The sequence below is a fragment of the Puma concolor genome, chromosome E3, assembly GCF_028749965.1.
Source record: "Puma concolor isolate L17-30 chromosome E3, mPumCon1.1.hap2, whole genome shotgun sequence".
Taxonomy (NCBI): Eukaryota; Metazoa; Chordata; class Mammalia; order Carnivora; family Felidae; genus Puma; species Puma concolor.
Genome location: NC_141682.1, coordinates 31,071,217 through 31,097,868, shown reverse-complemented (window position 1 = coordinate 31,097,868; position 26,652 = coordinate 31,071,217). Strand labels below are relative to the sequence as shown.

General features: G+C 44.0%; 1 protein-coding gene and 1 long non-coding RNA gene across 2 annotated transcripts in view; one reads left to right on the top strand and one right to left on the bottom strand.

The window, feature by feature from the left end:
- Nucleotides 1–4,813: 4,813 nt before the first annotated feature.
- The window catches only part of ERCC4 (ERCC excision repair 4, endonuclease catalytic subunit), a 33,453-nt gene continuing 11,614 nt past the window's right edge, over nt 4,814–26,652 (top strand). The window contains exons 1-9 of the mRNA XM_025916887.2: nt 4,814–5,062; nt 6,583–6,763; nt 12,453–12,648; nt 14,025–14,232; nt 17,300–17,480; nt 18,709–18,837; nt 20,013–20,123; nt 22,794–23,391; nt 25,697–25,789. Coding sequence (XP_025772672.2) covers nt 4,856–5,062; nt 6,583–6,763; nt 12,453–12,648; nt 14,025–14,232; nt 17,300–17,480; nt 18,709–18,837; nt 20,013–20,123; nt 22,794–23,391; nt 25,697–25,789 — 1,904 coding nt within the window. The 5' untranslated portion in view covers nt 4,814–4,855. The remainder of the gene's footprint in view (nt 5,063–6,582; nt 6,764–12,452; nt 12,649–14,024; nt 14,233–17,299; nt 17,481–18,708; nt 18,838–20,012; nt 20,124–22,793; nt 23,392–25,696; nt 25,790–26,652) is intronic.
- LOC147573106 (uncharacterized) lies at nt 17,248–19,084 on the bottom strand. The gene is made up of 2 exons (XR_015245201.1): nt 18,902–19,084; nt 17,248–17,443 (listed from the first exon to the last, which is right to left on the bottom strand). It is a non-coding gene; the product is annotated as an uncharacterized LOC147573106 (long non-coding RNA).

The following is a 26,652-nucleotide window of genomic DNA, read 5'->3' as shown; positions in this document are numbered from 1 at the left end:
TGGTTAGTAATGTGCCCTGCCCCAGCCACAGTGTCTGCACATTGCAAGCCCACAATAGACGTGACCTGGTTGTTGTCGCCATGGTTAGGTCACTTGCCCACCTGTCTCTACCTGAGTAGCTGTCCTAACTTGCACGATCATTAAAAGCACACTCTAGCTCAGCATGTCTTTCTGTTCATTACCTGGTAAGACGTTATCTAATTTTTAAGACATTATCTAAGCCTCTAGGTTTTCCTAATTGCTTTCCCCATGAAATTTTAATACAGCAGATGCATTGCAATTCTATGTGTTGTGAGTAATTTCAAGCGTCGTCTCAGCTGGGCCGTGAGTTGTAAACCCAACCCCTAGTACACAGACTTGGGGGGGAGATGTTATAGGCTCCGGATGGAAGGTTCTTAGCCAAGCAAGACTGTGGCTCGTGACCTGAGAGACCTCGCCTCTCAGTTCCGCCCTTCCAGATGGACTGGACACCTTCCCTGAGAGGCAGTCCCAGGACGTTGGGCCCCACCTAGAAACCTCCTTGCTTGCTCTTCACTCCCAACACCGCTATCTTCCATCATGTTCTCAACCTGCAACCTCTTTATCCCCTACGTAAAACTCTTGATATTCTCTTTTCCTTTCATAATCATCTTTAAAAAATTTTGAAACTGGACCCCAAAGGTTAGCGACTTTCCCTTTGTTAGAGGGCAGGGATGATCCAGGCATCAAATGCTCCTCAGCATTAAGAGGGAAGGTTTGGTTTTAATCCTTAAGAATACATGTGCTTCAGGTCCTAGAATGGGTTAGAGTGTTTTAAAACAGTTGTCACTGGGGCACCTGGGTGGCTCAGTCAGTTAAGCATCCGACTCTTGATTTGGCTCAGGTCAAGATCTCATGGATCGTGAGTTCAAGCCCGAGAGGGATCTGAGCTGACAGCCCAGAGCCTCCTTCGGATTCTCTCTCTCCCTCTTCTCTCTCTCTGCCCTTCCCTCGCTCTCTCTCTCTCTCTCTCTCTCAAAATAAATAAATAAATATATAAAAAATACAATGGTTGCCATGAAGTTTTTAAATTAAAATTGGTTGAATGTTCACGTCCTGCTATTTTCTTCATCTCAGTTAACTTCTCTACCCATCACATGAGGTAGTTCTTATTATCAGCCCCCATTTTAAAAATGAGGCAACTCAGAGAGGTTAAGTAACTTGCATGAGGTCACACAGCTAGTAGGTACCTAAGCTGAGTTTTCAGCCCAGGTCTTTCTGACTTAGAGCCTGAACCCTTAAACCACCACAAGCAAACTCTAAGAGACTCAAAGGTACTCTGGCCCTAGGACAGGGTTAAACTCAGGAAACATTCGCTTTTTATCCAGCTTCTGGATTTAGCAGACATTCCGAATAGGTATGAGAAAGGCTGAGGTCGCTAAGAGAAATCACAGTCGTGGTCAACCTAAGGTTAACTGAGATATGCTGGGTTCTATCTCAGGGCAGAGGGAAAAAAATGATGCTTAATCTCATTCCCAGCCCAATGCCAAAGGCCAAAGGCCAACTACCTGCCCTGTGTCCTCACGGGCAAAAAAGAACTAGAACTTACAAAGTGACCTAGAGGGGAGATGGCTGTGGAGATCAGAACACCCTAAGAGATAAGAAAAAGGTTAGGAGAACTGTGGCGACAGAGGCACGGGAAAAGAAGAGTCCCATCACCTTATGTTGAAAACGTTTGCCCACTGGAAAAACTAAAATTTTAGTCTAGACAGAATCTGTGAGAATTTATGTCTGCCTCCCCAGATGCCAACTTTTGATATTAAGTGTTGCCCACCACCCACATATTAAATGTAGAATTCACAAGAGGATCATCTTTAGCGCTGATGAAGTATGTATAGAACCTGGGAATTGGTTTTGGCTTCATTTTTATTATACAAGCAATATATGTTCATGGTAAGCAAGACCAACATCATGGAAGGGAATCAACGGAAAAGTAAAGGTCTTAGTACGATGCCAGCCACTCGTTTCGCCTCCCCAGGAACAATCGCTTTTGCTAAGAGATTTAATTCCAGAGATTTTCTAAGCAGTCACAGGAAAACATTGGTTTTTTGCTAATGTTTTTAGACAAATGGGACCGTACTAGACATTATTGTCTTGTAACTGCTTTTTTTCAGCATATAATAACATGCACGAGATAGCTTGCCACATACACCTTTTAATAGCCATATGATATTCCTCTCAGTAGAGATGTATGAAGAGATTTTAACTAGCCTCCTTCTTTGGACATTTAGGAGCAATATCTGAGAAATAATGATAGTTCACAAAATGATCTGATGAATAAACATTTTTGTACACAAGCTCCCGCTCGAATATGATAAATTCTATGGTGGCAAAAATTTCACCTGCTTTGTTTACTGATGAACCTCCAGCAGTTGGTTCGCTACCTGACATGTAGCAGGTGCCCAACAAGTGTTTATTGAGTGAATATATCTTCGTGTGTATATGTATCTATACAAGTATTCAAATTTTATGTGTATGTTGACCACTGCCCCTCCAAAATTATTGCTTCACTATTCTCTACTCTGTTTTGTTCTGTTTGGTTTTGGTCTGCTGGGGATATCTTAAGAGCTCAGTGTCATGGAAATAGTGAGTGACTGTGTATGTTTCCCATTGTTGCTGTAAGTAGCTGCCATGAAGTTCGTGGCTGGAAACAACATAAATTCATTATCTCCTCGTTCTGGAGGGCAGAAGTCTATAGTATAGGTTAGCAAGGCTGTATGCTGCTTAAGAAGGTTTTAGGATAGAATTCATTTCCTTGCCTTTTCTGGCTTTTAAAGCTTGCATTCCTTGGCTCATGGTCTCTTCCACATCATTCCAACACCTGCTTTCACTGTCACATCCTTTTCTCCGATTCTGACCCTCCTGCCTCCCTCCTTCCCTTCCCTGGATGCTTGTAATTTACACTGGCCCCACCTGGATAATCCCAGATAATCTTCTCATTTTGAAATCACATCTGCAGAGTCCCGTTTGCCACAGAAGGTAACATATTTGCAGGTCCCAGGGATTAGGACTTGGACATCTTTCGGGAGCCATTATTCTGCACACCACAGCATGAGAATCAGGTTTGAACTTCAGCACTGCCTCTTCCGCATGCACACCCTAAATACGTGGTGCGTTCCTGCTTGCCACGTCCTGAACTAAATCTAAGCAATACACTAACTCACTCCGTGGTCTTGGCCAAGTTGTATAACTTCCCTGAAGCTCCATCTGTCACTTTCAGAATTGGAGAGATTAATATTTGTTTCACAGGAAATTCTGCCTGTCGAAAATTGCAGGCAAACCTTCCCATTCAGGAAATTATTACACGTTGTTTTAATCTTGACAAAATGTAAGTAAAATCCTGGTTAAGCCGTAACGAGATAGAGAAACAGATCCTCTTGCATCTGCTGATGTGAATGTAGATTGGGACAGGCTTTCTAGAGGGCAATGTTGCACTATGAATGTAACGAAAAGCCTTATGTTGGTTCTCTGTATCCCACTAATTATCCATTCTAAGTATATCTTAGGAGCATGGTTGAATTTATGTGCAAAAATGTTCAGTGAAATATTATTTACAATAGGGGGTGATGGTGGAAACAAACTAAATGTCCATTAATCAGGGCTTAGATAAATAAGTGTGGTATATCCTCATTACAGAAATATTATCAGCCATGTAAAAGGATTTTGTAGAATACTAAATAGTATGCTCGAGGTTTGTCAAATATCAGTGACAAACTTGGAAACCCGCCTCACTTACTATCTCAAATCGGTAAAAGAATTGTGCGGTGAGAAGGGAAAAAAAAAAAAACTGAAAATACACATTTCATGGTATTACAGTGACTATTTCTGGGTAATGGAATAACGGTTGATTTTCATTTTCTAATAATTAAGTTGGGGGGAAAGGAATGTCCACATAGAACAATTCCTTTGGTTGGATTATCAGGCGGTCCTTGTGTGGAACAAAAACTTCCGAAGGTGTCCCTCTAGTGGAAGAAAGGATGCGGCGGCTGGGGGGACACCCGGGAGCGACTTTTTAAGAAACAGATTATTATTGCATTCAAGACATTTCGAGACAAACAAGGGCCTGTAAGTAGTAAACTATTCTGCTCATTCAAAAAAAAAAAAATGTTTACAGGGAGACAGAGGCCAACTGCAAAAGTAAAACTGAAACCTCACCGTGGCAAAGAGGGCCACTAATTAATTCTAGGCGCGCTTAGACAACTGACAGCTTTTTCATTGCCGAGGTTGGGGAACTAAACTCCTTGGGTTTAATTCTCCCCTCCTTGCTTTGGGGTAGCTCGGGTTCTAGTTGCAGATCCAGGCCGCCCCACCCTCCGACCGAAGGGACAAGGCAAGACGGATTCCCTAAAGGCCGTGGGCTGGAGCCTGAGGTCTGGAGCGGACACCTGTCGGGAGCGCGCAAGCACCAAGTTGCTGGGGAACTCTACGAATCTTCGGCTCCACTCGGCTCCTCTTCGGCTAAGTTCGGTCAGCTCTCCTCGCGGCTTCGGCTCCTCCTCGGCTGAGTTCGGCTGGCTCTCGACCTGTCGGGCTCGGCTCCCTTCGGCTTCCTTCGACCGACGCTCGTCTCCCGCTCGGCTCTGTTCGGCTGAGCTCGGCTCCCGCTCGGCTCTGTTCGGCTGCGCTCGGCCCCCGTTCGGCTCTGTTCGGTTGAGCTCGTCTCCCGCTCGGCTCTGTTCGGCTGAGCTCGTCTCCCGCTCGGTTCTGTTCGCCTGAGCTCCGCTCCCGCTCGGTTCTGTTCCCCTGAGCTCGGCTCCCGCTCGGCTCTCTTCGGCAGAGCTCGGCTCCCTCTCGGCTCTCTTCGGCTGAGCTCGGCCGCGGCCCCGGAAGGGCGCCCATGGAGCCGGTACCGCCGGCTCGGCCGACCGCTATGGCGCCGCTGCTGGAGTATGAGCGGCAGCTGGTGCTGGAACTACTGGACGCGGACGGGCTGGTAGTGTGCGCCCGCGGGCTCGGCGCGGATCGGCTCCTCTACCACTTCCTCCGGCTGCACTGCCACCCCGCGTGCCTGGTGCTGGTGCTCAACACGCAGCCGGCCGAGGAGGTGCGGCTGCCGGCGCGGGGGTGAGGGGGTCCCCGAGAGAGTTGGGGGCTTCCCGAGCGGATGCAGGCCCGGCGCGGGCGCGAGGCCTCTGAGGGCGCCGGCGGTCCCTAGCGCCGGGGGAGGGCGTTGAATGGGGGTCCGTGAGGCAGATGCAGGGCCCTGACACCGGCGCGAGGACGTAGGGTGGGAGGGGTCCCTTGGAGGATGCACGTCCCTGACACGGGCGCGGGGACACTGAGAAGGATGAGAGGGGTCCTTGAGGCGGACGCGGGTTCCTGACGCGGGTGGGAGGACACGGGAGTGGGAGGAGTCTCGAGGCCGACGCAAGCCCCTGACACCGGCGCGGGGACACCGAGGGTGCGAGGGGTCCCGAGCAGGGTGCAAGTCTCTGACACTGGTGGAAGAGCTTGGAACGGGGGTCTCTGAGACAGCTGCAGGTCCCTGCCGAGGGTGCAAGGACGCAGAGGGACGGAGGGGCTCGGAGAGGGGGAGGGGAGTCACCACCGGAGGCGAGGGGCAGAGAGAAAGATTGGAGGTCCCGGAAGAGGACGCGATGGCCAGAGACGGCTGCGGAGGAGGCAGCCTTGATGACGATGAGAGAGGCCCCAGGCCGGGTACCATGGGGCCTGTTGGGTCAGAAGAGCGGGATCTGGAAAAGGGAACAGTGACGGGGATGGGGGAGTCTCAGAGGGTAATTGCAGGATGTGAAAGGAGAGACTGAAACTGGGGAGAGCCCTGTAGGGAAGAGGAGGGTCTGAGGGGGTTGACCCAGGCTGGGGGGAGGGGGCGGAGGGTCAGAAGGGAAGGGAGCTGGAAGCTGAGGACCTGGCGGTTAAGGAATGGAGGGCACTGAGGACAGAAGACGGATACACCTGTGCCAAAACGGGGCGTTTGCCATTGAGAGGTGGCGCAGCCTGGTCTGACAGGTCTGCTGCGCCCCTAGGTAGAGCAGGTGGCCAGGAGGCAGGTGGCCGCTGAGAAGAATGCCCACAGACTCCGTGAGGGCAGGGATACTGTCTGATTTGTCTAGGGATCCCCAGTACCTGGCACAACCCAGGGCCCCCAGGAGAGGAAGGGTTGCCCTGAAGACACAAAGGGCCAAGCTCCCACCGACCTGAAGCCCCGCTGGGGCGGATGGGGACAGAGCCGCCAGTCTAAAACTCGGCTTGGGAAGAGGATTCCTTGCGATCTCCTCACACCCTGTGCTTGCCTGCAAACCTGGCTTTGATGGCAAGTGTTTTCTAGCTAGCCGAAGTGTTTTAACTGGGGGTTTTAAAGTCTTTGTTATTGTTGTTAAAATGCTCGTAAGTCAAGTGCAGTGATGCCTCAGCACAAACCCAAAAACCCAACAAAAATAAAAGCCTGGTTGCATGTGGATGATTGGTTGATCACCCAAAGCGGTAACTTGGTTTGTATATTCCTCAAGTTCCCTGTCTCTCTTTTTAAATACAAAGACCTTGCCGCCTAGTAAAAACTGCCCTGTATTAAACAGACTGCTAATCACACTTGATTTGATGTAGGAGTATTTTATCAGTCAGCTGAAGATTGAAGGAGTGGAACACCTCCCTCGTCGGGTAACAAATGAAATCACAAGTAACAGTCGCTACGAGGTCTACACCCAAGGAGGTGTGATATTTGCAACAAGTCGGATACTTGTGGTCGACTTCTTGACTAATAGAATACCTTCAGATTTAATCACTGGTAAGAATTTGACACCTTGTCATTATTTGTATAATGATACAAACTAGCACTTTTTTGTGCCTGTCCCCACTGCTAAAGTCTAAACTAGAACCTCCTTGGGGGCAGCACTGGGTGTTTTGACTCAGCATTGTACTCCCAGGGGTTAGCACAATACCGGACACATTTTAGATGCTTAAAAAGTACTTGTAGCCTGAATAAGTAAGAATGACTTTTCCTTGCTCTCTAAGCTCCCATCTGGTTAATACTTCGTAATTGGCTGGCATTTGCTTTTCCAACCTAATCAGCCTTGAAATGTTTATAGATATTCTTTGTATATTTCCTAAAATATTTGGTTTTTTCTTTAAAGAGTTTTTCTCCCCCCCGTGATTTGAAATTAAACTGAGTCGTTGCTTAATTATTTTGAGAAATAATGGCTTCATTTTAGCTAGAATTAATATAGAAAAGGAATTCGTTCTCATTATTATTCATCTGTTTGGCAACCTTTTCTGATCTCCCCCAAAGCTCATTTGAGGACCCTACCTCTCTGTCCTCGGGTTATCCTGTGCTTCTCCCCAGTCATAGCACTAAAGAACAACCCATTATATTTGCCAGTTTATTTTTCTGTCTCACTCTTAGATAACAAGTTTCATAAGCACAAGGAACAATTTGTTCATCGCAGGCTAAGAACCTGATACGCAGGGTATTAAACACGTATTTGTTGAATGAACGTTGTGTGAATAAGCTGTGATCTTCCGTAAACTTCTGGAGGGCAGAGCGACTGTGACATTCATAATGGTATATCCCACTATTGCCCTGACCCAGAAGACCCTCAGGAAGCATTTAGTGAATCAATGTATGAACGAATGTTTTATGTGGCTCATGGTACACTGATTGAAGAAAAGTGTTTTTATACTTTTGTAACATTTTATAACATTTATAACTGTAATAAGCTGGGGCACAGGTGGTGAGGTCGGACTCACCTGGCTTTGAATGGGGATGCCACCACTCAGAAGGAAGTTATGTAATTTTGGTGAGCCTCAGTTCTCTTTTCTCTCTTTTTTTTTTTTTTTTTTATTTTAGTTAGTTAACATATACAGGGCAATATTATTTCAGGAGTAGAATTCAGTGATTGATCACTTACAACCCCCAGTGCTCATCACAAGTGCCCTCCTTAGTACCCATCCCCCATCTAGCCCATCCCCCACCCCCCTCCCTCCGTCAACCCTCAGTTCCCTGTGGTTAAGAATGGCTTGTCTCCCTCTCTTCTCTCCGCCCACTTCCCACGTGTTCATCTGTTTCGTTTCTTGAATTTCCACACATGAGTGAAATCCTATGGTATTTGTCTTCCTCTGATTGACTTAGCATAATACACTCTAGCTCCATCCACATCATTGCAAATGGGAAGGGGTCATTCTTTTCAATGACTAAGTAATATTCCATCGTATAGATAGATACACCACATCTTCTGTATCCATTCACCAGTTGATGGGCACTTGGGCTCCTTCTATAATTTGGCTACTGTTGATAATGCTGCTATAAACATCAGGTGCACATACCCCTTCCAATCTGTATTTTTGTATCCTTTGGGTAAATACCTAATAGTACAATTGCTGGATTGTAGGGTCGTTTTATTTTTAGTTTCTTGAGGAAACTCCATACTGTTTTCCAGAGTGGCTGCACCAGTTTGCATTCCCACCAGCAGTGCAAAAGAGATCCTCTTTCTCCGCATCCTCACCAACACCTGCTGTTTCTTGTGTTGTTAATCTTAGCCACTCTGACAGGTATGAGGTATTATCTCATCATGGTTTTGATTTCTATTTCCCTGATGATGAGTGATGTTGAGTATCTTTTCATGTGTCTATTGGCCATCTGGATGTCTTCTTTGGAAAAGTATCTATTCGTGTCTTCAGCCCATTTCTTCACTGGGTTATTTATTTTTTGGGTGTTGAGTTTGAGAAGTTCTTTGTAGATTTTGGATGCCAACCCTTTATCAGATATGTCTTTTGTGAATATATTCTCCCATTCTGTAGGCTGCCTTTTAGTTTTGTTGACTGTTCCTTTGCTGTGCAGAAGCTTTTTATCTTGATGAGGTCCCAATAGTTCATTTTTGCTTTTGTTTCCTTTACCTCCAGCAACATATCTAGTAAGAAGTTGCTCCGGCCAAGGTCAGAGAGGTTGCTGCCTGTGTTCTCTAGGATTTTGATGGTGTCTTTTCTCACATTTAGATCTTTGATCCATTTTGAGTTTATTTTTGTGTATGGTGTAGGAAAGTGGTCTGGTTCATCCTTCTGCTTGTCGCTGTCCAGTTTTCCCAGCACCACTTGTTAAAGAGACTTTTTTCCATTTTTCCTTCCTGCTTTGTCGAAAATGAGTTGGCCATATAGTTGTGGGTTCATTTCTTAAATTGAGAAAAAGAGCACCTCCTAGAGTTATCTTAAGGATTAAGTGAGTAAAAATAAACGGCTCAGTATAGTGCGTGGTACATACTAAATGATAAATAATAGCAAAGAAAAAAAAAAGCATTGGCTTTTCATAACCAGATATTCTGATGCATCGTAAAGTCTTTCACTGTTTGCTGCTTTCTTCTCAGCTTAGTTTTATATTGGTTTGTTTTTTAAGTGGATAAAATGGGGGCAGTGTACCGGAACTACCACTAGATGTCAGTATAGCTCTGACTTTTAGTAACCGTTCAACCTACTTAGGCAGAGAGCGGGATGAATCAAAGAAACCTCCAAATTATAGCTTATAGGTAGTTCCTAATTAAAAGCGCAAAATTCCCGGCCCATATCTGATCAGCAGCCAATAATGAAGGTGGCGCTGCTGCTGCCGCCGCTTCGCTGCATGGAAGGTGAATCAATGCCAGACAAGAACCCCGCCGGATTCTGCTCCCCAAGGGATCATTCCCCACCCCCCACCCCCCGCTCCCGCCAGGCTGGCAATGACACTTTGACCACAACTCTGACAGACCAAACAGCAGTCCTTGAGACATGTAACCCTCCGGAAAGTTCTGAATGTCCCCGGCCCTAACCTGCCCCCCCACCTCCGCCACTGCCATTGCTACTTGTGGTATCCGCCACCATACCCCACCCAAGGGTCCCTGCCAAACGCAACTTCCCGGTGCAGAGAGAACTGTGTAGATAGCGACCCTGGTTGTACTGGCAGGAGACAGAACAGGAGGCTTTCATTGCTAAAACAGCTCCTGACATCCCCAAATAGAACTCAGAACACGCTTTCCACGGGACGCTTAAAAAAACCCTCCCATGTTACATGTTAGGTTCATGCTATAATCCAGTTTTCTGTTCACTCAACAAACATTTAGTGTCCTAAGGGTCCTTTGTTTGGCAGGGATGTGGTAGGTCCTGGAGACAGATGAACGAAGAGACTGGTGAACTCTTGAGCTAGGCTCCCTCTGGGTTTGACCCCGCCTCCCCCGTGTACCAAAGTTGTGACCCCTGGCACGTTCCTTAATGTCATCAGGACTCCGTTTACTCACCCATAAATGGGAGACTGTAATAGTGCCTTCCTCTTAGGCTTAGCACACGGGTGAAATGAGATCATGTTTGTAAAATTCTTAGCTTCATGCTCAGCACACAGTCAAGCATTCTCTGATGACTGCTTGTTGTGATGTCCTTGTCCTCGAGCGGTGTCGTGGAGGAGGCAGGTGGAAAGCAGTACTCGCAGTACAGGATGAGATACGAACTGTTGTGGGAGCATCAGAATGAAATGTAAGGAGGCTTTGGTGAGACCGCAGTTGCCCCCAGAAGTACACCTGCTCGTGTTTTCTTGTTGCTGGTTTTTCAAACGGTGTGTCGGGGGTGGTGGGGAGTCCTCAGGGGGTGTCACTTAGGAGAAACCAGGCTTTGTCTTCAGGCACACATGGTTTGGGACCTTTAGCCTCCCATTGCTTGGCGGATGACCTTGATCAACCTGTTTGCCTCTCCTGATCTCATAATAATACCTACATCATAGAATTCTGAGGATTAAATGAATAAGTCTGCAAAAGTACCTGACCCCAGTGCCCGGGATGGAGTATTCTCTTCTTCCATCTGGGTTCCAAAAGAATGACAGCCTTTCGGAACTCAACATTTTCTTTCTTTTTTCTTTTTTTAATGTTTGTTTATTTATTTTGAGAGAAGGGAGAACCTGTGTGCACACGTGCATGAGCGGGGGAGGGGTAGAGAGGGAGAAGAGAGAGAATCCTAAGCAGGCTCTGGGCAGGATCTCACGGGGCTCGATCTCACGAACCGAAACCGTGAGATGATGACCTGAGCTGAGATCACGAGTCAGATGCTTACCCAGCTGAGCCACCAGGTGAGCTGGAGCAGAACATTGTCTTAAATTGAGGCCCATCTTTCCTTTAGAAGCCCACCTTTATCACTTCAACCTTATATAATATCTCAGTCTAGGCCAGCAAAGTGTAGCCCAGTAAAGTACTTGGAAAAGCCCAGCGTCTTAAGTCCAGGATCTTTTCCGAGTTGTAAATTTGTTACTACACGTATTGCAGTTATTGAAAACCCTTTGTCTGTAAATTCCTGAATAACACTTACTGATTTTTAGCACATCTGAAAAATAGTGTGCTTAGCTAGAACTAGAATAGATGGTAGCTCTCTCCACCTCAGTCCAAAATTTAAACGCCAAAAGAGCAGAATCTGAATTGAGCCTCCTGAACTACTAAAAGGGGTCATAAATCACTATTAATGTCATTTCCCAGATGCTAGGAGTCATGGGAACTGGTACAAAAACACATAAGCACATTTATGACAAATTTTTATGTAAGGTAATTGGCTTGATGTCGGTCTCAAAGACTAAGAATCATCACAGAATAATTGAGTTTTTGATTCAGAAATGACATCCGTGCACTCTTATTTCATACGTCTTCCTAATTTGCTAATCACACTGCATCAAAATGGCATATATGTGTCATGTCTCATGGATGTATTATACACACAAAAGAAAGGTTATCTGGTCAGTGCTCTCATTTTATAAATAAGGAAATATATAATAATTTCCTTGTTTTTGTGATCTCAGAAGTGTCCTAATCACAGCACCCCCAAACCCAGATGTAGTAAATATATTCATTAAAGGTCTGTATTTTAATGGGCTAGTTTATCTCTCAGTTGAATATCCTCTGATTCCAAAAATTGAATTATTCTAGTAGGTGGTACAGATGTTACCCAGACTTGTGAAATGGCCCTCTTTTCTGTAGTCCACATCTGGTTCCCATATGAAAGGAGAGTCAGCGAGGCACTTTGCTTTCAGAAACTCTTCCTCCGCCGTGCCGGCCACACCCCACCCCAGGGCCTTTGCTCTTACTGTCCCCTCATCCTGGACCGGTCTTGGTGCACGTGGTTACAAGGCTCACCTCCTCTTTTCCATCTAGCCTTGGCCCAGATAGAGCCTCAACGAGGCGACCCTGCCTAAAGTTGCCCCCCATCACCTCTCACACACACTCCCTCTCCTCCTCCTCGGATTCCTTTTTTCCTCCCCAGCCCTTATCGCTGTACAACTCACTAAATCGTCTCTTTGTTTATATTGTGTATCGTAAGTACCGCAAGGACACAGATTGCCATCTGTGTGTTCACTGCTGTATCTCCGGCCCAGACGAGCACACCGCCTGTGCTCAAGAGAAATGTGGTAAAATCAGTGAATGAAAACGAGCATGAACTTCCTTGTCTGTTCTGTAATCTAAATTATTATCTCCTCCTCCCAGGCATCTTGGTGTATAGAGCGCACAGGATAATCGAGTCTTGTCAAGAAGCATTCATCTTGCGTCTGTTCCGCCAGAAAAACAAGCGTGGTTTTATTAAAGCTTTCACAGACAATGCTGTCGCCTTTGACACTGGTTTTTGTCACGTGGAAAGAGTGATGCGAAATCTTTTCGTAGGGAAGCTGTATCTGTGGCCAAGGTAAATAGCCTTATGTGACAGATTTCTGTGAGAGAATCCACTACGACTTAAGCGTGCACTTGAAAGTGATGTAAAATTTATAGGAATTGCACTTGACATACGATAGGCGGGTCCATACCAAGTGCATCAAATAGAAACATATGGTTACCTCATTTGTGATTATTTTAAAAGGAGAGACGGATTTGATATTTCCTTTTCTGGTAGCCCGTCACATCCATCCAAGGGCAGCCACTTTATTGCTTCTTCTACGTTTAGCGCAACACCCAGGGAATCTAGAGCCTAAGGTATATAACAGGTTTAGGAGAACTAAACTCCCTCTGAAAATTACTCGTCAGGGAATAAGGCACAAAGATTGTTTTATTAATTTTGTTTAACGTTTATTTGTTTTTGAGAGACGGAGCACGAGCAGGGAAGGGGCAGAGAGACGGAGACACAGAATCCGAAGCAGGCTCCAGGCTCCGAGCAGTCAACACAGAGCCTGAGGCGGAGCTCGAACTCATGAACCGTGAGATCGTGACCTGAGCGGAAGTCGGACGCTTAACTGACTGAGCCACTCAGGGGCCCCAAAGCATAAAGATTTTTGAAGAATTCCTGTAAATGTCTAGGAAAACCCGGAAGGTTCCAATGTTCAAACCTCTCGCACCTATGCTGATACGTATTTTGGTTACACTACATGGTATTTGAGAGTAATTGCCAGGGTCTTTTGCCTTTCTTGATTATGCTGTCTCAAGGATAGGCAAGCTTTTTCTGTGAAGGGCCTGATAGTAAATATTTTGGGCTTTGCAGGCCATGTGGTTTGTGACAATGCTTCCAGTCTGCTGTTACATCAGGAAAGCAGCCATAGACAATACATAAACACTGGGCACGGCTGTGTTCCAATAACACTATTTCTAAAAACAGGGAATGAAAAAAAAAACAACAACAAAAACGGGGCGCCTGGGTGGCTTCACTCGGTTGAGCATCTGACTTTGGCTCAGGTCATGATCTCATGGTTCATGGTTTCCAGCCCCACGTCGGGCTCTGCTGACGGCTCAGAGCCTGGAGCCTGCCTCGGATTCTGTGTCTCCCCCTCTCTCTGCCCCTCCCCTGCTTGTGCTCTGTCTCTCTCTCCCTCTCTCTCAAAAATAAATAAACATTAAAAAAAAAAAAAAACAGGCACTGGTTTGGACCCAGACCATATTTTTGCTGACCCCCCGCCTTATTCAACGAATGCATCCTTTCGTTGAGATTAAAAGTACTTCTGAAAACATTGTCATTTTGCTGTCTGTTTGGTTTGTGTCTTAGTTGCATTTCCAAAAACCCTGAGAGAGCAAAAACTGAGAGCCGTGTTATTTCTGGTCTCGGAGAAAACGTTTGGAAACGATTTGTCTCTTCAGGTTCCATGTAGCAGTAAACTCATTCTTAGAACAGCACAAACCTGAAGTTGTAGAAATTCACGTTTCTATGACGCCTGCCATGCTCGCCATACAGACTGCCATCCTGGACATCCTAAATGCGTGTCTGAAAGAACTGAAATGCCACAACCCATCGCTCGAAGTTGAAGATTTGTCTTTAGAAAATGCTATTGGAAAACCGTTTGACAAGGTACTCTGCCTCTTTTCCTTGTAAGCGCAGTGTGTTAGGTTATAGCTTTAAAGAATCCAAGTTCTTTTGCTAATTGCAGTGTCCTCAATAGGATATTGCTGTTATTTTTTTAAATGTTTTTTTATATGCATTTTTGAGAAAGACAGAGAGACAGAGTGTGAGCAGGGGAGGGGCACAGAGGGAGGGAGACACAGAACCCGAAGCAGGCTCCAGGCTCTGAGCTGTCAGCAAAGAGCCCAGTGCGGGGCTCGAACTCACAAACTGTGAGATCATGACCTGAGCCGAAGTCGGACGCTTAACTGACTGAGCCGCCCAGGCGCCCCAGAAATTGTTGTTATTTTAAAACTAATCTGGAGGTGATTTAAGTACAACCTGTTCAGTTTACTGGAGAGTAATAATTTGTAGTAGAATACATGGATTGACCTGTAAGCACAACTCTTTATTTTTGCAGTTATACAGTGGTTATCTTGTATTTCAAGTATAATTAAGAGAAGGAAAAATAACCTTTTTGCTCTGAAATGGCAGCATTTGGATATCTACAGATAGAAGAGTTTTACATGAGAATGCTTTCATAATTTATGATCTTCTGTTTGGAATAAAAATAACTGGGACGAGTTTTCATTACTGAGGAATGTGAACCTTGCTGTGTCCTAAAATTACGTTTTCAGTTGAGAAAATGTTAAGACTTTTAGTTCAAGGAACTTTTATTCTAACTGATGTTTTCTATTGTAGATGAATATTAATACAGATGCGTAAATGTCTAAAATGGAATTGTAGATCCAGAAAACGCTGACTTTTAAAAAAACTCCTGGCAGCTTTTTTTTTTTTTTCTATATTTTGGTGGAACAAGTTCCTGTCTTTTAAGCTCTGAGTGCATCTGTGTGTCACTGGAAATAATTCACAGTGATTATTTAAAAGGAAAAATTTAACTCCTCATATCTCTGATTCTTCCAGAAAGTGCTTCTATTGAAATAATGATACATAAAACTAATTACATTATGTTTTGTTCCTCTGTTCTTACAGTTTAGTGCATGTGAAGCCACAAAGAAAAACCACAAAAAAAACCCTTCCCATTCTTTTAATAGAATGTGTGCGTCCTTATTAAAAAACAAAATATAACCTGATAGGTTTTGTACTAAGTTTCTGTTTCTCATTCCCTGGTAAAGGTCAAAGTATTATTTTGGGTATTCTTTCAGCAACCAGATGTAAATGCAGACATGACTCTCATCTTGTTAGAAAATTAACATTTGTAAAATTTTTTTATTTTTTATTTATTTAATTTTTTTAACATTTATTTATTTATTTATTTATTTATTTATTTATTTATTTATTTATTTAGAGAGACAGAGAAAGACAGAGCATGAGCAAGGGAGGGGCAGAGACAGAGGGAGACACAGAACCCGAAGCAGGCTCCAGGCTCCAAGCTGTCAGCCCAGAGACTGACTCGGGGCTCAGACCCACGAACCGTGAGATCATGACCCAAGCCGAAGTGGGATGCTTAACCAACTGAACCACCCAGGCGCCCCAGAAAATTAACATTTGTTTAAGAGAGAGAGCGAGGGGCACCTGGGTGGCTCAGTTGGTTGACCGTCCGACTTTGGCTCAGGTCATGATCTCATGGTTCATGGGTTCGAGCCCCGTGTGAGACTCTGTGCTGACAGCTCAGAGCCTGGAGCCTGCTTTGGATTCTGTGTCTCCCTCTCTCTCCGCCCCTAACCCGCTCGTGTTCTGTCTCTGTCTCTCTCAAAAACAAATAAACATTAAAAAAAGTATAGGAGAGAGAGCGAGAGCATGAATGAGAGAGAGGGGCGGGGCGGGGGGGTGGGGAAGGGGCAATCCTAAGCAGGTTCCACACTGAGCGTGGCTTGATCCCACAACCATGCAGCAATCGATAGTCGGATGCTCAACTGCCTGAGCTGCCCAGGTGCCCAGAAAATTTAACTTTTGTAGATTATTTTACAAAGCAGGCATGCAGTTATATGTCCCAGTTTGTCTAGGATAGTTCTAGGATCTGTCTGTTGTCCCGGAGTGATTATTAATAATATAATTTCATTTTCATAAGAGCCCCAGATTGGACAGTAAATTATATGGTCACCCAGATACTCCTTCTGAGTATGAATTTGTTGGGTAAAAAGGTGCCGTGTAGTGATACTCCTTCCATAGCATGCTACAGGTATTATCCTTTTTAGTTAAGAAATAGTTTGTGGGGCGCCTGGGTAGTTCAGTCGGTTAAGAGTCTGACTTCAGCTCAGGTCATGATTTCGCTGTTCGTGGATTCGAGCCCTGCGTCGGTCTCTGTGCTGACATCTCAGAGCCTGGAGACTTCTTCAGATTCTGTGTTTCCCTCTCTCTCTGCCCCTCCCCTGCTCGCACTCTTGTCTCTCTCTCAAAAATAAATAAACAGTAAAAAAAAAAAAAAAAAAAAAAAAGAATCAGTTTGTGAAGGACGTGTATATACGTAGCAGTGGATACGTAGATACCTACATAGTACATGCCAAAGCTAGCCTTCATTTTAGGCAACACTTTAGGATCCCAGAAAATATTCAGATGTAGTCCCTTGTTAATTTAACAAATTCTTTTCCATCCATGAATCACATTGGGGGGAAAAAAACCCCAAGCAAATCACTTACACCACAGAGTTAAGGTACGTCGTTATTTAATTTGATATCATGTAGTTTCCCTGGTATGTGCCCTCTGTTCCCTGTTCAGCTGGATCCCACATCTTTATGTATCCAGGATAGGGTCACAGCCAAACTCGGCAGAAACTGGGCGGGTCTAAGCTGTAAGCTTTGATGTTTCATGAAAACAAATGATCGGGGACACCTGGGTGGCTCAGTCAGTTAAGCGTCTGAATTTGGCTTAGGTCATGAGCTCATGGTTGATGAGCTCAAGCCCCACATCAGGCTCAGCACTGACAGCGTGGAGCCTGTGTGAAATTCCCTTTCTCCCTCTCTCTGCCTCTCCCCTGCTCCCACGCTCGCTCGCTCTCTCTCTCAAATAATAAATAAAAAAATAATAGCTATATCGAATATATTTTTAGCCATACTAAACTGTATTCTTGTTTTAGACAATCCGCCATTATCTGGATCCCTTGTGGCACCAGCTTGGAGCCAAGACTAAGTCCTTGGTTCAGGATTTGAAGATATTACGAACTTTGCTGCAGTATCTCTCTCAGTATGATTGTATCACATTCCTTAATCTTCTGGAATCTCTGAGAGCGACAGAGAAGGCTTTTGGTCAGAATTCAGGTGGGAGATAAAAATACTAATATTATTATGGGAGCTGATTTGAATAAAGTGTCGGATTTTGTTGGGGAATCAGATGTGGGGAGTGCTATATTCAACTACACGGTATACTAAGCTTTCAAATTACGTTTTATGTTCATAGCATAAGGATGTAGGTTTTATTGATAGCTAATGTTTCCGCCTACTGAACTTCTGTTCTGTATAATAATAAATATTCATATCCATTCCGGGCAATTTTATTTCTAGAAAAGACTCTGTATATTACAGGCAGTCCCCAACTTAGAAATAGGTTGTGTTCTGGAAGTTTAGTTGTTAAGAACTTCAAATTCATTTTCTCCTAAGAAACAGCAAGGGAGTTTAGGGTTTCATCAGCTAGAGTGCTGAAGACTGAAGAGATTTGTAGAGAAACATACTTAAACAGTTGACTACCGTCTTGTTTTTCTACTAGCCACATCTGCCCCACTAATGTGACCTCTGTCACTGTTTGACTAGACCGTTGATTTTCAAAATGGGGTCCGTTGTCCTCTGAGGCCAAGATTTACTACCGTTAGTAATGTTTTTAACTTTTAAAAATTATTTTGTTTTATTTGAGAGAGAGAGAGCAAGCAGGCAGGAAAAAGGGGCAGAGGGAGAGAGAGGGAGGGAGGGAGAAAGGATATTAAGCAGGCTCCATGTTCAGCACAGAGCCTGATGCAGGGCTCAGTCCCACAACCTCAAGATCATGACCTGAACAGAAAGAAGGAGTCAGACACTCCACCAACTGAGCCCCCCAAGCGCCCCTACAATTAATAGTTTTTATTGCTTCATCAGGGACATTAAGTAATAAGCTACGAATGCACAGCAGTGAAGAACACATTGACCACTAGTACTCTTTGGTTCTACTGCCTTCATGACGCTCAGGCGCCCAGCAGTGTTACCCCCCAGTGCTTTTGCACCATTACCAGAAATGTCAACACAGTGGGGAAAAAACCAAATAAGGAATTATTACTCATCTGAGAATAGTTTTGAGGTCCAGACTCCCTGAAAACATTTTGGTGGCCCCCAGAGGTCAGTAGGCCACACTTTGAAAGCCCACTGGCCTAATCAAACAGTGAGGCCTCAGTAAGGGAGAAGGTACGGTTCAGAGAACACGATGGCAGGCAGTTGTATAGATAGGGCATGTGACCACCAGAGAGTCTTTAAAATTCATCCCAAATTGAAGGCCTTTTTTTTTTTTAACTTTTCATATTAGGTTGGCTCTTTCTTGACTCCAGCACCTCGATGTTTGTTAATGCTCGAGCAAGGGTTTATCATCTTCCAGATGCCAAAATGAACAAAAAAGGCAAAGTGTCTGAAAAAACGGAAATTGAACAAGTGCAAGGTATCCTGTAGGCTTCATCTTTAACTGTGTCTCTTATTTAAGTATTTGATGTGAAAATTCTTACCAAGTCAACGTGTAAGCCTCAGTCTCCTTCAGCTGTGTGAAGAATGCGTGCCTGTATGTTAAAGGCGTGTTATGTGTAACGTAAGTTGAAAGTATCCAGCGTGGCAAGTCCTAGAATCCGTTGTTAGAGGATTCCGGATAACAACTGCCAAATATCAGTCAGGAGTGTTCTTACTGCTATATAAGAACTATTGATTGATACATTTTTTTTTTTTTTTACTTCAGAATAATAACTACTTTTGGCACTTACAGTCTTAACAGAATATTTAACATTCCTTTTAGCTGTACAAAAATAAATATACCAGAATGAGGCGAGAATAGGTTTATTCCAATACTTATCTAGTGGGTATGACAAATATCATTGGTTTTTTTAAAGCATGGGATAGGATTGATGCTGACTTTCTGCCTAGTTCAAAGGTCTAGTTCAAAACTTAAATACATTAGTGATGCGTTTGGGTACTTACAGAAATGTTTGATTGTGGTCTCCTTGTATTCCATTTTCAGGAATGTGAAAGTCATGCGGATTAGAAATAATAAATACTCTTCCTCTGTACTAATTCTTTCGTTTTATGTAGCAGCTTATATATAGTATCACGGTTGACAACTAATACAGAATCATCTGAAATTCATGACGTACATGTAACTTTCTCTCAAGGCACTATGAAACCTCTCTTTCCTTTAAATTAAAGTTCATTTATTTATTTTGAGAGAGAGCATGTGTGCAAGCCAGAGAGAGGCAGAGAAAGAGGGAGAGAGAGAATCCCAGGCAGCCTCCATGCTGTAAGCACAGAGCCTGATGTGAGCTCAAACCCATGATCCGTGAGATCATGACCTGAGCTGAAACCAAGAGCGGATGTTCAACTGACTGAGCCACTCAGGCGCCCCACTATGAAACCTCTGTTAATGTCGGTTTCAAATATCTTCTATTTAGACCTTAAAGAGACGTTTGTCAAGAAAGTAGTTTCTATCTGGCATCAGGAAGGAAGCTCAAAAGAACAAGCTTTTGGAATGACGCTTGTGTTGTCTGTGTTGTGTTGTTTTGAAAGCCTGTGGAACACTTTACAGGTGAATACTACCCTGGAGAATGAGGTTATCCTTTTATTCCCATACAGAAACAAAAAAGGAATTGGTGCTAGAAAGCAACCCGAAGTGGGAAGCTCTGACCGAAGTACTGAAAGAAATTGAGGCGGAAAATAAGGAGAGCGAAGCGCTTGGGGGTCCAGGTAGGAAAAAAAGAGAAGAGGACATTTGCTTTCAAAATGGAGCAAATGAGTCTTTGTTATTAGTCCTTTAAAAGTAACTTACTGTTATTGGGGCGCCTGGGTGGCTCAGTCGGTTAAGCGTCCGACTTCAGCTCAGGTCATGATCTCGCGGTCTGTGAGTTCGAACCCCGAGTCGGGCTCTAGGCTGACAGCTCAGAGCCTGGAGCCTGCTTCCGGTTCTGTGTCTCCCTCTCTCTCGGCCCCTGCCCCGTTCATGCTCTGTCTCTCTCTGTCTCAAAAATAAATGTTAAAAAATAAAAATTAAAAAAAAAAAAGTAACTTACTGTTATTTTGTTTATCAGACGTAAAAGAATAAGTGCCAGATGAACACAGAAATCCTAGTGGCAGCCTCCTTTCTGTTCGTTTGATGTGATTTTCTCCTGGTTGAATCCTTGCATACTTGTAGAAAGCAGGCTGTCTTGCTGGGCTGGTTGACTTCTCAGGACTTCTATTTAAAGATGCAGCTAGGGGCGCCTGGGTGGCGCAGTCGGTTAAGCGTCCGACTTCAACCAGGTCACGATCTCACGGTCCGTGAGTTCGAGCCCCGCGTCGGGCTCTGGGCTGATGGCTCAGAGCCTGGAGCCTGTTTCCGATTCTGTGTCTCCCTCTCTCTCTGCCCCCTCCCCACATGTGCTCTCTCTCTCTCTCTCTCTCTCTCAAAAATAAATAAACATGAAAAAAAATTAAAAAAAAAAAAAAAAAAAAAAAGATGCAGCTAATCTCCACATACACATTCACCACGATTTCAATCTAGAATCCCCCGAGGAGAAAGCTAATGGGCTTGTTTTATATTCTCAGCAGGTGTCTTTCCAAAGACGTCTCAACTGTTCTATGGATCAACACTGACGTGGCCCTGAAAAAAAAAATGCCAGATTTTAGGGCCCCTCTCTTCAAGCATGAGTATACTAGTAGATGAGCATCGTAGACCAATCCCACTAAAAATTTTTTTTAAATAAAACCAGATATTTACTTTTTTTTTTTTTTAATGTTTATTTATTTTGGAGAGAGCGACAGAGGCAGAGCACAAGCAGGGGAGGGACAGAGAGAGAGGGAGACACAGAATCTGAAACAGGCTCCAGGCTCCGAGCTGTCAGCACAGAGCCTGACGTGGGGCTCGAGCCCACAAACCGTGAGATCATGACTGAGCCAAAGTCAGACACTTAACCGACTGACCCCCCCAGGCGCCCCAAAACCAGATGTTTAAAAAAACTAGATTTTTCTTTAGTCTATTGAGACTTTGAACTCCTATGAATCAGTAAAGGCAAGCACATAATTCTCACATGAGTAAATACGCTGGTGATATTATCTGAGAACGTATGGTACTTTGATTTAAGACTCCGAGTCATGCCTGCTCCCTTAGGAAAATTGAAAAGTACCAAGAAAAAAGAGAAGGGAAAAAAAATTATGTCTAGAAGCCACGTTGGTGTATTTCCTCCAGGTTTTCTTTTCTGTATTTTCTGTTTCACATTGTTAAGGTCACAGTGCAGTGTAATTTCTGGATATATAATTAGCAAGTCAAATGATAACGTTCTTGAGACATATTACCACATTTGACTTACATGAAATTTTTATGAGTTTTCATTTCTTCTAGCAATGTAAGAGCTCATCTCTTTTTCACTTAGCAGTGACTGGAGATCATATATTCGTGTGTGTATATACATACATATGTGTAACAATTTTATTAATTTGGAGAAAAATGTTCATTTGAAATTTGGTGTTTGCTAAGCTCAATGTTTTCTTTTTTTAATGTAAAAAATGGTTTTTAATGTTTATTTATTTTTGAGAGAGAGAGACAGAGCACAAGCATGAAAGGGTCAGAGAGAGAGAGACACAGAATCGGAAGCAGGCTCCAGGCTCTGAACTGTCAGCACAGAGCCCGATGTGGGGCTCGAACTCATGAGCTATAAGATCATGACCTGAGCTGAAGTCGGACTTGTAACCGACTGAGCCACCCAGGCGCCCCAAGCTCAATGTTTTCTTAATGCTTTCTCCTCTTTGGTGAATTGTCTTTCTTTTCCTTGGCCAAATTAGGGTATGTCCTCGGTTTGTATTGGCTTTTTATATATTAAAGATACTATCATTTATGATAGTTGTTTTGTAAAGTCATTTTTCTGTCTTTAGCTTTCTTAATGCACAGTTTTTTTCTTATATAGAGTCCCTCTCAGATTATAGATATCAGTCTTGTCTGAGATATCTTCCACTGTTTTTAAGCCTAGAAAATCATCTCCATCCACAGAGATGGAGAGTAGTTGCCTTTTTTTTTAATGATTTAATATTTAACATTTGACTCAGTAATCCATTTGGAATTTATTTTGGCATATAAAATCCTCTGGAAAATTATTAATTAAAAAGAGCTTCTGTAAAGCCTCCATTATACCACGGCTAGGCTTTCCTAAGACTAAATGTTTCTGGATTCAACTTTACTCAAAAGATTTCACTAATCCTGTCAGAGAGGGAAAGCATTTGATAAGCATCTGAGACCCTTTTTAAACAGATTGTAAATGCGCCAAGGGGTAAGATGTGTCTTCTTTGTCAGGGGAGGAGGCGAGCAGGCGGACAGAGAACGGGGGTGTGGTGGCAGTGGGGGGACACGTGAGGTAATGGTAACATTACGCTGTTTGGTAATTTTAGGTCAGGTACTGATTTGTGCAAGTGATGAGCGAACGTGTTCCCAGCTGAGAGAGTATATCACGATCGGAGCAGAGGCCTTCTTGTTGAGGCTCTACAGGAAGACCTTTGAGAGGGACAGCAAAGCCGAGGACGTGTGGGTGCAATTTAGAAATGAGGACAGTGCAAAGAGAATGGCGAAATCTCACAAAAGGCCTAAAGACCCCCACAGCAAACAGAGGGCTGCCCCCAAAGAAAGGACTCTCAAGAAGAAGAAGCGGCGGTTAACTTTAACACAGATGATAGGAAAGCCTGAAGAACCGGAAGAGGAAGGGGATGCCAAGGAAGGCTGTCCTGGAGACACGGGCAGTAGCCCAGACAGTTCCTTAGAAGAAATCAAGCACGAGGAATTTGACTTAAACTTGTCATCCGATGCCGCTTATGGAATACTGAAAGACCCGCTCACCATCATCCACCCTCTCTTGGGCTGCAGTGACCCCTACGCTCTGACAAGGGTGCTGCACGAGGTGGAACCGAGATACGTGGTTCTGTACGACGCCGAGCTAACGTTTGTTCGCCAGCTTGAGATTTACCGGGCGGGTAGGCCCGGGAAACCTCTGAGGCAAGTTATAAAGAACATGAGCTCTTTCCTCTCTCTTTTTTGATGCATATATATATATATCTATATATATCTATATATAGATATAGATATATATATCTTTGTTATTGAAGTATAGCTTGACCTGTTCGATTAGTTTCAGGCGTACAACACAGTGATTGGGCAATTATATACGTTCTAAAATGCTCACCATGATAAGTGTGTTACGATATCATCGCCTATATTCCCAATGCTGTACTTTTCATCCCGCGGCTTATTTATTTTATAAGTTTGTACCTCTTCATCCCCATCGCCCATTCTGCCCATTCTCCGCACACCCCCTCTGGCAACCATCACTGTGTTCGCTGTCTGAGTCTCTCTCTCTGTTGTTGTTTGTTCATTTGTTTTGTTTCTTTTTAGATTCCACTTATAAGTGAAATCATATGGTATTTATTTGTCTTTCTCTGTCTGGCTTATTTCGCCTAGCACACTGTCCTTGAGGTCCATTCACGTTGTGGCAGATGGCAAGATTTCATTCTTTTTCGTGGCCAAGTAATATTCCATCTGTTGAACTATTTCTGAAAGACTCCAATCCCACAGTTCTTCAGGCTTTAACACAGACACTGCACCAGCTACACATGGATTGTCTTTAACATTCTGTTGTCATGATGGGTGGGTGGAGTTTATGAAACCTTCTTTTGCTTTCTGACCAATCTAGGAAGTTTGCATATGAAGCGTGTCAGATGTCTAGCAGAACAACAAATCTAGGGAATGATTTGTATTCCCATTACTTACTGCCCTGCTGTTCCATACTGTGTGCCTTATGCATTGGTTGTAGCTTCTGGGGTGCTGGATCTGAACAAGGCCAGAAAATCTATAATATCATAACCTCCACCAAAAATTACTGTAGTTATGACTCACCTCCGTAATTTCGATCTTCTGAAAGGTCATCCATATAAATTTGAAGTGACTCTAAGTTACATCCACATAAAACGAAAGTGTTTGGGGAATTGTTGTACCAAGTTTTCTTGAGTTTCAAGAATTAGCAGCTAAAAAAATCTAGAGAAATATCAGATTGAGAAAATGATGCCTCTCAAAGAATATAGTGTTCTGGCCCTCCAATTATCTGAAGGAAATAAACAGCAAAATTAATATCCTGAACTCAGTCTGAACCAAAAACAGAGCCAAAAGAAACCTTCCTAGCGGCTTAACTGACACAATCTTCCCGAGCAGAGATGAATGGAGCAGGTGGGTCAGAAATAACACAGGATAAAGAGATTGGACGAAGCTGGTCAAATAATTATAGGCTGGTAGATTTTTCATACTTTGCTATTGATCACCTGTGTAGATAGCTTGTTCGCTGTAAAGTTGTCTGTTGCCTGAGAATGGAACAGTGTGATATTTGAAAACAAAATGTGAGAATTGGAAGGGACCTTGGGGTTCCACTGCTGTCTCCATCAGTGGGAAACTGAGGCCCAGAAGTGATGAGTTACTTGCCCGTGGCCATGTCGCCCTTCTGGGGGACAGCTGAGGTCTCTGGACTCATTGTCCAATGTTTTTTTTTGTATGTTTTTTTGTTTTTGAGCGGTCCACACTTCAAAGATAACCTAGGAGTATGACATCTGGAAGAAAAGTTGAGGGCTGAAAACCTCCAGTAAAAGGTGAAGAAGGAGGACAGACAAGGTGCTTAATTCAGCCTCTTAGCAACAAACAAGATAGGAAAGCTGCCCTTCCTAAGAGAAAATAATATATCGAATTATTGTCTTGAGGCTGATAGCATCCATATGTCTTCCATGCTCATGTGTTTATATAAAACGTGCACTGACTCGGTTCTGTTAAGACATGGGTAAAAAAGAACCGAGAAGGAAGATAAAGGTCATATAGATTTCATGTGTTTATTTCTCGCTGGCATGAACTTTCACAAGCTGCGTTTTATAACTAGCAGCCAGCTTTTCAAATTATCGTTTGGCAGAGGGGTAAAGAGAAAAGTGACAAAAGAGAAGCCGCCGAGATTCTGTGTTTTCTGATTTGTTTATACTTCTGAGGCAAGACTTACTCTCTCCCTCTAGTTATATTTCAGTGTTTACCTAAACTCTGTTCCTCCTTTCTGTGAAGAGGGCAAAAAAATGTGGTAATGAGACTTTTAACAGGTGGGGGTTTAGGCAGCTTCGTTTTTAGGTGTGTGATTAATGGTACCTTTTATTCTTGGTCAAATATTTATTATTGCAGCCCTCTATGTTGCTGATTTCAAATGCTGTGCTGTGCTCGTCCTTTTAGGGATTAAAAATTATGTTTTTACAGCCTAAAAGAGTTCTGTTTTAACTGGCAGGGTTTACTTTCTTATATACGGAGGCTCAACAGAGGAACAGCGCTATCTCACTGCTTTGCGGAAAGAAAAGGAAGCTTTTGAAAAACTCATAAGGTAATAATACATGGAAACTTTCAAGGTCTAGGGGCTTCTCTGAGTGGAGGCATAGCATAATCGCCCTCAGGAGGGATGGAGACGGGGAGACCCTGGGAGGATCGCGTCAAGATAAACCTATGGTCCGCTTCATCCCTGGGGTACGTGCACCTTTCTTCTTTCTCCCCCGTCTCGGGTTGCCTTTCGATGGTTTGACAGAATATTGGAAACGTGGAGAGATCTGCTTCTCTGCTTGTAAAGACATGCGACGCAAAACACCAAAAATACAGCTCGACCGACTACTTTCCTAAGAAATAACGTTCTTAAATTTCCCATACCCCCATGCACGAGATTTCTTCTTTGCCTTGGAGTGATGATTTAGTTCCTCCTTGTAAAATTTCCATGGTCTGGGGTCGGTGACTGCCTTCCCTTTGGCCGGGAAATGCTTTTACAACCCAGTCACTTCAGATCACCAGCAGTAGAATCACCCCAGGAAGACATTTTTTTTGACAGTGTGACGTTTACCCAAACATTCGTGTATGAGTTTTAGGATGAGCGTCTGGCAGCGTGCCGAATCCAAATTGAAAATGCTCTTCTGTGTAACATAAGGCAGATGTTCTAAGTGAGGTACGCACAAACCGGTCAGCTACGTTTTACCCCCCCTAGGTCCTGGGGAAATCTGATAACCTCGCACCAGGGGATGCTGTCCAGGAGGTGGCAGCTTGGTGAGGGAAGATGGGCCACATGATCTCTGAGGGGCCTCAAGAGCCAGGGTAGGGGCTGGACGGGGCATCCTCGAGCTGAGCTAGAGAAAAGGCTAGAGTGGAGGAGACCGTGGCTTGGACTGACCAATCGTCCAAGCCTCAGACATTGGCAGTGTATCA